This window comes from Oryx dammah, unplaced genomic scaffold (genome assembly GCF_014754425.2).
Source record: "Oryx dammah isolate SB20612 unplaced genomic scaffold, SCBI_Odam_1.1 HiC_scaffold_26, whole genome shotgun sequence".
NCBI lineage: Eukaryota > Metazoa > Chordata > Mammalia > Artiodactyla > Bovidae > Oryx > Oryx dammah.
In genome coordinates, this window is record NW_024070210.1 from 28,945,880 (window position 1) to 28,961,796 (window position 15,917).

General features: G+C 37.2%; 1 protein-coding gene across 1 annotated transcript in view; it reads right to left on the reverse strand.

Moving 5' to 3' along the window:
* The window catches only part of SNAPC1 (small nuclear RNA activating complex polypeptide 1), a 28,389-nt gene that overhangs the window by 2,575 nt on the left and 9,897 nt on the right, over positions 1 to 15,917 (reverse strand). Inside the window, exons 6-9 of the mRNA XM_040226315.1 lie at positions 14,689 to 14,757; positions 13,640 to 13,702; positions 9,970 to 10,114; positions 1,182 to 1,280 (exon numbers count right to left, since the gene is read on the reverse strand). Of these exons, the coding sequence (XP_040082249.1) occupies positions 1,182 to 1,280; positions 9,970 to 10,114; positions 13,640 to 13,702; positions 14,689 to 14,757 (376 nt within the window). The remainder of the gene's footprint in view (positions 1 to 1,181; positions 1,281 to 9,969; positions 10,115 to 13,639; positions 13,703 to 14,688; positions 14,758 to 15,917) is intronic.

Here is a 15,917-nt window from a genome sequence, read left to right on the forward strand (position 1 = left end):
TTATGTATTTAATAAAAACCAAATTTTAAAAACTCACACTCTGATAGATTTTAGAATGTGACTTGCCAAGTAGCCATAAAAGTGTACATGTGTTTGTTTACTTGCCATAAAAGCCACTAGACAAAACTAAAAAGCAACTATAGTCTGAAACTATACAGGACTATATAGGATTATAAAGAACTGTTTTATGCTGACACAAGCAAATCACAGAAGCACTCAGACTTCTGAAGGAACAAATAACTCTCTTGTCTATCTTCCGTATGGTTCCATAGTACCGTGTCTCTTTACCATAACGTACTGGGTCGTGTTTTTTTTGTTTTTTTTTTTTTCACACTAAGCCATAAGGTTCTTTGGAGCTTGGACTGATCTGATTCATTAAATAGTACCTTAGGCCCACTATGACCCACTCACTCTCCTCAGATTTATTCACTGTGATCAAAATAAAACAGTTCTTAAAACTCTTATACTGTGTATCTTTATGTTCCCATATCTAGCTAACTACTTTAAATGTAATAGGCACTCAATAACTGTTTGCTGAATGAATACAGCACCAAAATGGAAAAGTTATTAGGCAGATTCTTGATATGTTATTATATTCATTATCACTGATGGATTACCAATTATCAAGCCTACCCAGCTAAATATGACTTATTCTCTATGTTACTGTAATTATTATTAGAGATGGTTATTTAAACTATTATTTAAGTATTATAAATTATGAAAACCACAGCAAAAGAAAAAGGCACAGTTATTTTAACTCACATTGTGCAATTTACCATTTAGTTACAATCATCATCTCATAGGTGAAAATTTTATATTTACTAGAATTTGAAATGAGAAATTTTTAGCAAGAAAATATTTTTTTAAGTTATATCCAGTAACTCACTTTGTGAACTTTGCCCTGTGTTAGGAATACATTTCAGAAACCCTCATGATTACAGATATTCACTTACTAATAACAATGTATTCCCTCTCCACTGACCACTGACCGCTGCCACTCCATATCCATCCGTTTACTGTATTATCACTTACTTTTAAGTGTCAGGATTAATGGTATGATTAACAGTAAAATTCTCCACTGTACCAAAGATAAAAACATCACAGGAACACACAGTTGTCATGCTCTTCTGGGTTCTAAACCTTGATGCTCTACAAGGACTTTGACAAAATTTCATCTGCACCTGTTTCACTAAGACTTTCATTCTCCTCATCCTCTTCTGTAACCACAGGCATACCCAGACTTAAAGATTTATCTTCCATATGTACATTCTGCATGTCACCTGGAAATAAACAAGTAATTTTATATGAAAACAAAGAATGTTAATCTTTGAGAAAAATTTTATACAAATTATGACAATATTAGCACATATTAGGTGTTTAAAAGCTAAAATTGTAATGGTGAACAGAAATATGCATTTTAAAATACACAACATTTTTTAAAGTATTAATATATTTACACCTATGTTTTGAAAATAACCTCTAATTCTTGAAAATGGAAGAAACAAAATTAGCCAAACACTGATACAGGATTCAATCCTTATCATACACAGCATGGGTTATATCTGCAGACACCACAGAATAATCATGTGTTACTTCAAGTTAATCACAAATGTAATTCTAACATTAACAGTCTTTTGTTTTTAAGACTGATATGGACTTAATAACAAATATTCTATATCGGTTGCTGAACACCAGAATGCTGTCCAAGAACCATTATTAAATAAATCAACCTGAAAATAAGGCAATTATCACATACACAAGCACACACACAAAATCTGTTCTCCTTAGGATCATTATTCACTAATTTAACAAACAATTGTAAGATCATATTACAGAGAAGGAAAATGTGCACAAACTTCAGAAACACAGTTAAGATTGGAGGTTTTCTATACCAACTTTCTGTTTTGTGAAGAACTATCCTCATCAAATTATCAAATACCATTGTCATATCAGGTCTCATTCAGCATATCATTTCCTGGTCATGGCAACCCCTTGACACAGTCACTCTTTATTTCTTATACTTCCTGATTCTTCTCCACAACACTTAGTGAAGTCGCTCAGTCGTGTCCGACTCTTTGTGACGCCATGGACTACCAGGCTCCTCCATCCATGGGATTTTCCAGGCAAGGGTACTGGAGTGGGGTGCCATTGCCTTCTCCACAACACTTATTCCACCTGTTATCTGTAGTAATTTGTCTCTTTATAGCCTGCCTCTTCCCACTAGAATGTAAACTTCACAAGGACAGATTCTGCTTTGTTTTTATAGCCTGCCTCTTCCCACTAGAATGTAAACTTCACAAGGACAGATTCTGCTTTGTTTAGGTTGATGTATCCCCAGCACTTAGAAAAGTGCCTGGCATACAGGAGGGCCTCAATAAACAGTGAATAATCAAATATGGATTCAAGTATTTTATAACACAGTATTTCACAGAGTATATATGTTACTAAGTACCTGCCAGTACAGAAGGCAACAAATTCAAGGAAAATGAGTTTAAGCTTTCTGCTCTGAACACACATATGCTGGCATCTTAATGGGATGCAGATTTATGGAATGAAGAGATTGCTCTCAGTTCAGTTCAGTTGCTCAGTCATGTCCGACTCTTTGCGACCCCATGAATCGCAGCACGCCAGGCCTCCCTGTCCATCACCATCTCCCGGAGTTCACTCAAATTCATGTCCATCGAGTCGGTGATGTCATCCAGCCATCTCATCCTCTGTAGTCCCCTTCTCCTCCTGCCCCCAATCCCTCCCAGCATCAGAGTCTTTTCCAATGAGTCAACTCTTCGCATGAGGTGGCCAAAGTATTGGAGTTTCAGCTTTAGCATCAGTCCTTCCAAAGAAATCCCAGGACTGATCTCCTTTAGAATGGACTGGTTGGATCTCTTTGCAGTCCAAGGGACTCTCAAGAGTCTTCTCCAACACCACAGTTCAAAAGCATCAATTCTTCAGCGCTCAGCCTTCTTCACAGTCCAACTCTCACATCCATACATGACCACAGGAAAAACCATAGCCTTGACTAGACAGACCTCTGTTGGCAAAGTGATACCTCTGCTTTTGAATATGCTATCTAGGTTGGTCATAACTTTCCTTCCAAGGAGTAAGCGTCTTTTAATTTCATGGCTGCAATTACCATCTGCAGTGATTTTGGATTCCCAAAAAATAAAGTCTGATACTGTTTCCACTGTTTCCCCATCTATTTCCCATGAACTGATGGGACCAGATGCCGTGATCTTCGTTTTCTGAATGTTGAGCTTTAAGCCAACGTTTTCACTCTCCTCTTTCACTTTCATCAAGAGGCTTTTTAGTTCCTCTTCCCTTTCTGCCATAAGGGTGGTGTCATCTGCATATCTGAGGTTATTGATCTTTATCCCGGCAATCTTGATTTCAGCTTGTGCTTCATCCAGCCCAGCGTTTAGATGAAGTTAACTAGCAAAAAGCTTCCATTTTAAACACAATTCAAACCAAGATTATAATCAGTACAATCTATCCCAAATTACTAATACTCTTAACAATCTTGCGCCATGTCCATCCATATCAACTATTAATGATTTTTTCAAACCCACATTTATAACCTAAGAGAATCTATGCAACAATGTCAAGGGAAGGATTTCTGAGTTTAAAACTGTCAGCTGTGCAGGAAAACCTTCATCTAGTCACATGATGATTAACTACATTTTAGATATCATTTCTACATTAAATGAATAAGTTTAAAGAAGAAAGGCAATGTTCTCCAAAAGCTCTTAAAAACAAAATAAAATGCTTCATCCAGTTATGCAGCTAGGAACCAAGAAGTGAACACACAAAACTTCAGGATGTTTATCTCAGAGTCAACATATTAAATAAACGCTATAAAAGCTCACGGTATGTTCCTCAGGCCTTTATCCAAAACCTAATTATTTTACATAAAACTGAAATGAACAGCCAACCTGCTTCTTAAAACCCACTAGTTAAAGAAGCAGCAAAAGGACAAGAAACTGCTGTTTGCACACTGAGAACATAAAGACACCTACCACAACAAATGTGACAGAAAAACAAGAACAATCCTGCATCCCGAAGCCACAGTATAATGATCAACTCAAGATATCTGATAGGATTACTATATTACAAAATCCAGTAAAAAGAATATGCTCATGATGAAAACCCTGAATCATAAAGTGAAAACTAAATTATGTTCAGGATACACTGTTCAGGAAAGTAGGAGAGCATAAAAGACATGTAAAAATGATAAATGCACACTGTAGAAAACAAGAACCATATACAGAAGCATATAGTATGCTTTAGAAAGATATCAACCAGAATAATTAACTGTTTAAAAAGTAGTTTTGACATTTAAATCATTAACCTTAATTATCCACAAAACTAACTTCCTAGAGGGTGTCAGGTTGATAGTTTTCCTCTGCTCCAAGCTCATCACATGGGATGCAATTATAAGTCACAGATTATTGCTCCATCTCAACACATATGATTACAGGACATACAGCTAGGATATGACAATTACTTAAGTGCATGTCTAATCTGAGCTCCAGAGCCACATTTCCAATTACCTAAGAGATAACACTCAACATTCAGAAAACGAAGATCATGGCATCTGGTCCCATCACTTCATGGGAAATAGATGGGGCAACAGTAGAAACAGTGTCAGACTTCATTTTTTGGGGCTCCAAAATCACTGCAGATGGTGACTGCAGCCATGAAGTTAAAAGATGCTTACTCCTTGGAAGAAAAGTTATGACCAACCTAGACAGTATATTCAAAAGCAGAGACATTACTTTGCTGACTAAGGTCCGTCTAGTCAAGGCTATGGTTTTTCCAGTGGTCATGTACGGATGTGAGAGTGGTCTGTGAAGAAGGCTGAGCGCCGAAGAATTGATGCTTTTGAATTTGGTGTTGGAGAAGACTCCTGAGAGTCCCTTGGACTGCAAGGTGATCCAACCAGTCCATTCTGAAGGAGATTAGCCCTGGGATTTCTTTGGAAGGACTGATGCTAAAGCTGAAGCTCCAGTACTTTGGCCACCTCATGCGAAGAGTTGACTCATTTGAAAAGACTCCGATGCTGGGAGGGATTGGGGGCAGGAGGAGAAGGGGACTACAGAGGATGAGATGGCTGGATGGCATCACGGACTCGATGGACGTGAGTGTGAGTGAACTCCGGGAGCTGGTGATGGACAGGGAGGCCTGGCGTGCTGCAATTCATGGGGTCGCAAAGAGTCGGACACAACTGAGCGACTGAACTGAACTGAAGAGATAACAAGTATGGCAGTTAAGGACACAGGCTTCGATTCAAGCAGACTGCCATTCAAGTATCAGCTCTAAATATTAGTTAGGTGACCTTGGACGTGGGAAAAGTTCAGCATTACCAAGTGTTACACTGCTATATTTAAAATGGATAACCAACAAAAACCGATTGTATGGCACATGGAACTCTGCTCAATTTTATGTGCCAGGCTGGATGAGCGGTGGAGTTTGGGACAGAATGGATAGTACATGTATGTCTGAGTCCCTTCCCAGTTCACCTGAAACTATCACAACACTGTTGACTGGCTATACCCCAATACAAAATGTTTTGGTGTTTAAAAAAAATTAAAATTTTTAAAATTAAAAAGGAAGAGTGTTATATAAACAATAGTTGTTATCATCTTCACCATCATATATCACCATTACTATTAACTGACGTTCTTCCAGAAGCCTGCGTGTTATGTTCTAGGAATGGTGAACAGGTATAGCTAAAGCTTAAGTAATACAGAGTGGGTAAATCCAATCAATATACATGAGCACCTATTTATGCACTAGACACCCTTTACAAGAATTGAGTCTGGAAAGGCAGACTGCAGCAAATTTTTCCCCCAAATGAAATCTTCATCCTGTGATCCTTACTCTGTTTAAGTCACCGACATTCCCCTGGCTGCTGAGGCTGTAAGCGTCCCTGTCTCATCTGTCTCCACCAGCCTCTGTATGTGGTTGCCTATAGATAGCCACTGGTTCTAACTGTCAGTCTGCTTGTCTAATTCCTACAACCACCTGGCCAGATCCTCATTACTCCTCAACAGCCTTTTACTTAGAGCTCCTATTTTCAGTTTGTTCCCACCTAACTACCACACTACTCCCAGACTGATCTTCTTAAAATTGGTCATGCCACTTGCTTGCTCAGCAGTCTCACAAGACTCCCTTCTGCCTGCTAAATGAAGTCCAAATTTCTTGGTTCCACACTTCAGGCCTGGTCACAATCCAATTCTCAACATATTTTTCTATATTAACAGTAACTCTTCAATATAGCAGTCACAATCCACATAAAATGGAAACTTCCTATCCTGTACTTCCAACCACCTTGCCTTTTTTCATGTCAATCTTGTTTTAGTCTAAGGAATTATTTTACATTTGTTTGCTTTTTAATCTTTGGATTTTTCCTGATTACTAAACATGGTTATCATCTAAAAGTCAAACATTATGGAAATTTATGGACTTAGAAATTTCCATGATCCCATCCCTGAGAATTAACCTCTGTTCTATGCATCTAGTTTTCTTCAAAGATGTATATATATATATAAAACTTCTGTCTACATACTTTTTATTAAAGTATAGTTCACTTACAATGTAGTTTCTAATGTAGAAAAAGTGATTTAGTTTATACATATATATATGTGTGTGTGTGTGTGTGTGTGTGTGTATAGTGTTGTTGCTCAGTTGTGTCCAACTCTGCGACTCCATGGACTACACAGCCTGCTAGGCTCTTCTGTCCATGGAATTCTCTAAACAAGAATACTGGAGTAGGTAGCCATTCCCTTTTCTAGGGGATCTTCCTGACCCAGGGATCAAACCCGAGTCTCCTACATTGCAGGCAGATTCTTTACCATCTGAGCCATCAGGGAAGCCTTGATTACTTGATTATACATATTACTCTTTTTCAGGTTCTTTTCTATTATACTTTATTATAAGATATTGAATATGCTTTCCTGTGCTATACAGCAGGACCTTGTTGTTTATCTATTTCATATTACAGTAGCTTTGTGTCTACAAATGTATTTATTAACAAATGAATCATACTCTTCTTTAAAAAAACATTTTCACTAAGCAATGTATCAATATTTTTTGGACATATTTTCATGTCAGTATACAGAAAACTTTCTCCAGCTTTTTAGGAACAGCAAAATATTCCTTTATATGGACAAAAATTTTATGTACCCAATTTTTCAATGTTATACATTTGAGCTGTTAACAGTCTTTGCCATTTCAAATAATCCTACAATGAATGTCCTGTGTGTTTTTGTTACTTGGACAAATCCCTAGAAATCAAAAATACTTTTCTACTTTAATGGACTGTTTGATTAAAGAAAATCTTTTTAGTAACCACTTGAATCTTTATTAAGGTGAAGAATAACAAATTACCTCTGCTTCAAAATATTTATACCACCTTCTGAGCTACCATAGTAGCTGGAATAGTTGAGTTATAATTAAAGATCTTAAAGTACATTTTACTGTACTTTCTTTGCTCTTCAACTGCATAAAAAAACTGTTTTCCTGAAAGGAAAGAAGATTACGTTTTGCCACTGATCTAACTATCTCTTCCCACTTTTCTAGGTCTGAAGCTGCTGTCTCTACAAAGTGCCATCTCACTGTGCTTTCCAGCAACTAGTACTGGAGAAATCTTGAATAGCTTATGTACAAAACTGTTTTTAAATTTTATTTTGGTGAGGTTTCAGTGAGATCTACTAGGTATGCATCCTAAAGCTTAATTTGCTTAAAATGGACTCTCCTTTGGTGTGGTCTCTTTGAAGGCTGGTTGAGAGAAAGAGAAACCAAGAAACTAATTGTTTTGATCTGAAAATTGATGTCTTTCTGAAATAAAGAAGCATTCTCTCCAAAAAAAAAAAAATTGTTTTCCCGATGTTAAGAAAGTAGCTTGACCTCTCTGCTGCACGTAAATGAAATAAGATCAACTATTAATAAAAACTGCCTGTGCAGGCTTCTAAAACTAAGTATCTTTGCTGACACCTTACAAAAAGCAATCAAATCTACCAAAAGTTAAGTATAATCAAATGAATCCATCTTTACCTCATGTCCTCTGCTTTGATTTGAATTAGTACATAATAAAATTCACCATTTTTAAGGTAGTACAGATCTAGGAGTTTAGATAAACACAGTCACGCAAGCACCACTGCGATCAAACTACAGAACAGATCAACACACCAAAACTTTCCTTCGTGCCCTTTTGCAGTCATCACTTCTCTCCACCCCCACTTCCGAGGAATCAACAATCGTTTTTATGTCCCTGTAGATTCACCTTTTCCAGAATATCTTATAAATGGAGCCATACTGTATATAGCTTTTCTTGTGTCTCACTTCTTTCACTTAGCATAGTACACTGAGATTTATCTGTGTTATTAGATGTATCAATAGTTCTTTTATTCCTGAGTAGTATTCAACTGTATGGCATATCACGTTTGTTTACATAATGTCCAGCTGAAAACATTTAGGCTGATTGCAATCTTTTGTAATTTGAATGAAACTGCTATAAACTTACATATACAAATGTTTGTGTGAATGTATTTCTCTTGGATAAATATCAAGGAGTGGGACTGCTGTGTTATATGGTTAGTATATGTTTAACTTTATGAGAAACTGCCAGTCTTCCAGAGTGACTATACCATTCTGAATTCCCACAAAAAATGTATGAAAGTTCCACTTAGCTCTAAAATATTTACTATCTGGCCCTTTACAGAAAGTCTGTTGACTCCCAACAGCTAGAGAATATTTTTTAAAATCAAGAATGGATGCTAGATTTAATCAAATGTTTTCTTGGGTAACTATTAAAATGAATTCACATTTTCCCCTTTAACCTATTTACACAGCAAATCATATTGATCGATTCCTAACTGCACCATCCCTGCATCATAGAATGAATGTATAGTCAAGCTGTTCTTTTTTTTTTTATCTACATGTTTCAGTGCCATTCTCCCAAATCATCCCACCCTCTCCCTCTCCCACAGAGTCCAAAAGTCTGTTCTATACATCTGTGTCTCTTTTGCTGTCTCTGTATCTGAGATCCTTTTGATACATATAACTTAGAATTTTTTCATTAATACTTATGAGACTGGCCTAACAGCTTTCTTCATAATACATGCTAGTCCTGTAAAAAAAACTAAAAAAAAAATTCTCCTTCGGAAGTATTTCTTAATTATCCTTAACAAATGCAGTATCTCCGCCTCTGAATTCTCAAAGCACTTCATGCATTAATTGATGGAACTTATCATACCTAGACTATATTACAGATACTAAACTTTAATTATTCTCCCTCTACTATCTCAATACAGGAAAAAAACATGCTAAAAGGCTATTAACATATCTTCATATACTGCTGCAGTGGCTTTCTATGTGCTTCTTATATCAGGCACTAAATATTTAGTATGTTTCTAATACTTTTTTTCCCTTGAGCCTGCTAATCAGATTCCAACTTTATGTATGGTGAATATATTTGTGCAGTGCTTAAAAATTAAACTACTTGAGTACACGAATTCACGTTTTTAAAAACCAAACAGCAAAGTTAACTTTATAGATAAACTATTTCAAAAGAAAAGCAGGTACAGCTTAGTTAGTACAGCTAATGGAAAATATGGTTTATAGAATGTGCTACTTATCATAACTTATTCTGCATGTAAATTTGATTCACACACAAAAAGTACTAATGAAGTATAATGTGGATAATTCTAAACTGATTCTATAACTAACCATATCACTTGGACAAGTCATTTAATCTGTATGGGCCTAAATTTTTATCATCTATGCAATGACCAATTTTATGACTTCTAGGGTCCCTTTCAGTAGTAAGATTCCAAGAATCTAAGATAATTTATTTTTAATATTAATCTCACAAGGTTCTTAAACAAGTATCTAATGCTTTTTAATAAAGAAAACATGGTGAGGGAAGACAGTACCTAAGACCCATTCTCCCTTTTTAAGGTTCTCAAGAGGTACCTCTGTCTCTGGAAGACACTTTCCTTCCTGCTGGTTTCAACGTTTCTTTGTTTCTTCTATTCCTAGTTGTTTTGGTTTGTACTTGGCCGGATTCAGAATCAGAAAAGTCAACTTTGACCTGACGGTGCCTTCTTGACTTCGATGCCTAAACAGTTAGAAATCTAATTAATCACAATGAATCACAAAATGAATCCAACAATATGTCATTTAGGGAATGGCAAAACATTACTGCATGGCAAATAGACGGGGAAAAAGTGGAAGGAGTGACAGACTCCCTCTTCTTGGATTCCAAAGTCATTGTGGACGGTGACTGCGGCCACAAAATCAGAAGACGACTGCTTCTTGGCAGGAAAGCGATGACAGGCCTAGACAGTGTGTTGAAAGCAGAGACATTACTCTGCCGACAAAGGTCCGTATAGTCAGGGCTATAGGTCTTCCCAGTGGTCATGTATGGCTGTGAGAGCTGGACCATAAAGAAGGCAGAACACCAAAGAATTGATGTCTTTGAACTGCGGTGCTAGAGACAACTCCTGAGAATCCCCTGGACAGCAAGGAGATCAAACCAGTCAATCTTAAGGGAGATCAACACTGAATATCCACCAGAAGGACTGATGATGAACCTGAAGCTCCAGTCCTTTGGTCATCTGATGTGAACAGACGACTCACTGGAAAAGTCCCTGATGCTGGGAAATATTGAGGGCAGAAGGAGAAGAGAGCATCAGAGGACGAGATGGCTGGAGGGCATGACCGATACAATGAACACGAACTTGGGCAAACTCTAGGAGATGGTGAGGGACAGGGAAGTCTGAGGTGCTGCAGTCCACGTGGTTGCAAAGAGTCGGACATGACTGGGCAACTGAACAACAGGTCATTGAGGGAATGACAAAGCAGAGAGACAAAGATGAGGGAAAATTTACAGGAATACTTATCATAAAGTACTTTACCATGATACTTGCTGGCTTAATATTTGTCACAAGTGTATATACCCTTTTATCTTTATAACAGGAAGAGGTCCCTGCAGCTGTCATCATCAGCTATTCAAATTGGGTTAAAATTTCCTTATTGGGTTAAACTGTTGTAGATGCATGGTTGGAAGTGGAGGTAAAAAGGGCAAGTAAATTCTTCCCAGCTAACAACCTATTCTCCTTTTCTTCTAAAAACATTTTATTTTCCTTTGTTAGCACCACGTATTTCAAGTGAAACTACTTTATGCCTGGCTCTCCATACGGTCATGTGGCCCCAATCTAGTCAAAATAAGGCTCACATCCCTAAGGCCACCAGGGGATGGGCGTGTGATCTGCCATAGCTGATAAAACTCAATTTTTGAAATCTGTTTAACTATTAGAAAGGAAAATTCTCCCTTTCTACTGAACCGAAAGCTGGGAAGGCTGAAGTTGTCATGAATAGCACTTGAAGATAGTGGAAGCAATGTAAGAGATGAGAAATAGAGGTAGAGTCCTAGGACTTTTTAGTTACATCAGTCAATAAATTCCCTTACTTGCTTGAGCAGAGCCCTAACTAACACAGTTTTCAGTCATGTCATCTATGTGGTACATGTATTATCAACAGTTTAAAAGCGACCTTGCACTACATGTTAATTGTACCTCAATAATTTAAAAAAATCACAACCATGCAATGACACATTCTTGTAAAAATTTATGGGGATTATAATTTACTTATTTAATAATTTTTAAAGTGTTTCATAATATCTTAAGAAATTAGCAACAACTAGCCTATATAATATGGAAATAGTTCTGGTTTAAAAGAATTTGGAATAATTAATTTCTTATCTTGATGGTTTCATTCAAAACTGCAGTAAAGCAAATTGATAACACTTTACTAATCTACAGTTACTTTCAGTTTTTTCACTTAGTCCTTTTTATTTCAACAACCAGAGAATTATAGTAGTTTCGCACAGAGTAAAGATACTCTCAGATTCATGAAAAAAACCCAGGAAAAAATATGAGATGATGCACGTAAGTTTATCAGTGCTCCTTCCTGAAACCCCACTAAAATTAGAGAGAAATAAAAATGAATGAACTCACAAAGTGGAGATAATAGGAAACAACATAGCTGTAAACAAAACACCACCACTCTGGAGGCAGAAAAGTGATGGCTGACTTAGAATGAAGAAAGGTGAGCAAGGAAAGCTGGTCCAAGTGGATCTGGAACTGGGGTCATTAAAAAATCTGTAGATATGTGAAAAATCTACAGAAGGAATAGTATCCCATTTTCCAGCCTCAAAGCTGAACAACTGACCTCTTCCTGTACAAAACAGGTGAGCTCTCTGGAGAGGCTAAGCCAGAGCAGCTGAAGGCTTTTGACGGCACTAGAAAAGCTAAGGAAGGGGTAAAGCCTCTTACTGGAAGCAGGGGTGTTGAAGTCTCTGGAAGGAATGAATGGTGAGCTTGTCAATGGATTCTCTGTAGGCACCCAAAACACTGCCAGCTGGGCTTATTTACTATAATCCTCCCTCAGCTTGCTCTCTGATAAAAATGGCTAGATCTAAGAAAAACATGGAGGCTAAAAGGCTATATGGTGCTAAAGGCTATATGGTGCTAAGGCTATACGGTGCTAAGGCTATCTATAGCTAAAAAGCTATATATCTCTATATGGTGGTTTAGTAACTAAGTTGTGTCCGACTCGTGCAACCCCATGGACTGTAACCCACCAGGCTCCTCTGTCCATGGGGCTTTCCAGGCAAGAATACTGGAGTGGGTTGCCATTTCCTTCTCCAGGGGATCTTCCTGACCCCAGGGATTGAACCCAGGTCTTCTGCACCTGCAGGCAGTTTCTTTACTGACTGAGCTACCACGGTATCTCTATATGACCACTCTTAAATATGATCTCAAGATCTTCAAATGTTTGCAAAAAGTCACCAAAATGAAAGACAGAGAACAGAATAAACAAAAATAAGAACTCTGGGGGAAAAGGAAGAAACTTCAAAAAACTGTAATTAACATCCTCAAACAGATAAACATATTGCACCCAGGGGGGGAAAATATAAGAAATCCATTTTTTAATTAATAACAGATTCAGAGAAAAGAAAAAAAATCTTAGTAATGGAAAAATGTCAGCAGAAATAAAAAAATCCATTATAATAGTTCAGAAGATAAAGAAAGCTCTCTGAAAATAGATAAAAACAAAGAAGAAGAAAATAAAAGTTCCAGAAAATAAAAAAGCAAAACTGCAGCAAAGAATTTGATCAGAGACGCATTTATAGAGAAATCTCTCAGAACTGAAGGCTATCAGATCAAAAGGACCTCAATCATAAGAGCCCAGGGCATTGGTGAAAAAAAAGACCTACACCAAGGGACATTATCATGAAAATCCAGAGTTCTGGGGATAAAGATAAAATTCTAAAACCTTTCATAATTAGGAATACTAGAAGCTGGAAGACTATTAATAAAGAACAATGGCATCAAAATTCCAGGTGAATACCAGGAAAAAAAAAAAAAAAGAGAGAAAAAGGTGAAGATAGCTGCCTTTTGAGATCAGAAGTCCAGGGGCAAGAAGTGGCGGAGCAGGACTACCGAACTGTATAAGCTACACAGTATTATTAGATTTTTAAAATTATGCAGAAGTGTTACTCTGATGAAAAAATAAAGATGTGATTAAAAGAGCATCAAGTAAATTTCTAAAGTTATTAGTTATTAAATAAATAACTTACCTGAACAACAACTGAAAAGGCCTTTGATTTTATTTTCGCTAATGATTCTGCCCTTTCACATCTCTGGAAGTAAAAACAAACCGGAAGGGGAAAAAGTTAAAACACACAAACATTAAGTAAAATTATGAATAATTAAGTTTTTTTTTTTTTTTTTTACCAGAAATAAGACTCAAAACAGACAGTAGGGTAAAAGAAACTAACATTTATTGGACACATATTAAGTAAAGACACATAGACACGCATCAGTTTCTAACAGGGGGCATGATAACAACCCCACGGCTACTGATTGTTTTCATTCAAGATTTAAAAAGGGTAAGAATGAAAGCCCTTAGCCCTGGTGACTATGCCACTCCCTCTTCATCTGCCTATGCCCAAAGATGGCTCTTTGCCTCATCCACTAAGATGGATGAAAACCGTGAAGGCAGAAAGCAGTGAATAGCAGCTTAAGCTGTACACTAGGTGAGAGACTGACAAGCAGGGAGGAAAGACGTGGCATTACAGCAGTCTTCCTCTGCTCCTGCAAGGACTGAGGGCACCTTCCACCACCATCCATCCCCTTTCCCGCTGAAAACGGGGAACATTCTCATGCCCAGTCTATACCTGATGCAGTCTTTCACAAGGTTTCCAGTAAAGAACAGACTGCTGCTAAGTCGCTTCAGTCGTGTCCAACTCTGTGCGACCCCATAGACGGCAGCCCACCAGGCTCCCCTGCGTCCCTGGGATTCTCCAGGCAAGAACACTGGAGTGAGTTGCCATTTCCTTCTCCAATGCATGAAAGTAAAAAGTGAAAGTGAAGTCGCTCAGTCATGTCCGACTCTTAGCGACCCCATGGACTGCACCCACCAGGCTCCTCCGTCCATGGGATTTTCCAGGCAAGAGTACTGGAGTGGGTTGCCATTGCCTTCAGAATTTTCAAATGTATGTATTAATATTGTAGTATTGACCATAGGATGTTATGGTCAATACACAGAATCACAGCCACACATAAAATGAAAAGAAGCTAACCAAACCTTTGTCCCGTAAGCAATCATATAATGAATTTTTCTGACCTCTGATTGTTGTGAATTTCTCTCACTCTCTTCTTCTCCTCCTTTAACTTTCAGTTTTAAGGGTGGTTTCTAAAGGATAAAGTAAGTTATATTTACACATTTACAATTCAAACCAACTAAAAATTAACTGAAAATTATTTTCAGAACAATGGAAATCATTTACTTAATTACTGAAAAACTAAAAGAATATTTCACAAGTATTGAAACATGGCTCACCACCAGACATTAAGATCATGGTTAGGTTTCATTAGAATTACAAAATCAATAAAAATTAATCCTAATGAAAGATAATATGCAGATTTATGTGGTAGTGACAAAACTGGTTTATTCTCCTTTCCTTCAGGTTTTCAAAGGTCTTAGTCATGATCATTAAAATGAGTTATTACGAGAGTGCTACAAAAGATGTTTACATAAGTGCCTAGGTCATCTGTGCAACCCATTTGTAGCACTTAAAGTAGTCAAACATTAAAATAAATGTCCATAGAGGAAGCAAATTATTTCCTTCTTCCCAAGGCTGTCATCTCATCACTTTCCTTGTTCATCTTTTATAAAATTGAGTTTTGAGCCATTATCCTTTATATAAGCCAAAAGTAGCAACAAATCTCTCTGATATATAACACATAATGATGAAAGATAACACATAAAAATGCCTTTCTAGCATTTGTGAAAACATTAACACATTATCAAACACAGTAAGTAATAAATTACTTGTTTTTTTCTTTTATCTTTTTCCTAGAAGTATTTAGTAAAATTAGATGGAGTAGTGGTTTCAAAGGGAAACTTAGCAAGGCTGACCTTCAGGTTTCCAGAGTTAAAGTTTCTCTAGCTGAAAAGACTAACATGGAATATGGGCAGCTCTAGCATCAGCATTTGGGTCAGAAAACTAAATGGAAGATATGCATTGATGAGATTTGTAAACAGTTAAACCAAGGCAGGTAGAGCATTGGTGAACAGAGGGCATGCGCTCTGTCACAATGGGAGAAGCCACCATGAAGTCTAGCTGTCCGCTGCCATGCAGCAAAGCAGGACCGGTATAACCAAACCTCTCACCTTTAAGGGAAGTCAGATGTCTGGAATCTTAAGACCACAAATACTTAAATGTTGGTAATTAGTTCAAGTTTTTAAAACATTAGGAACAACGCTATATAAAGAAAAAAAAAGTTATGTGTAGGATTTGGCTTAAAAACGGCCTGTGTGCAACCTCCAGAAAATGCTAAATTATAAAGATT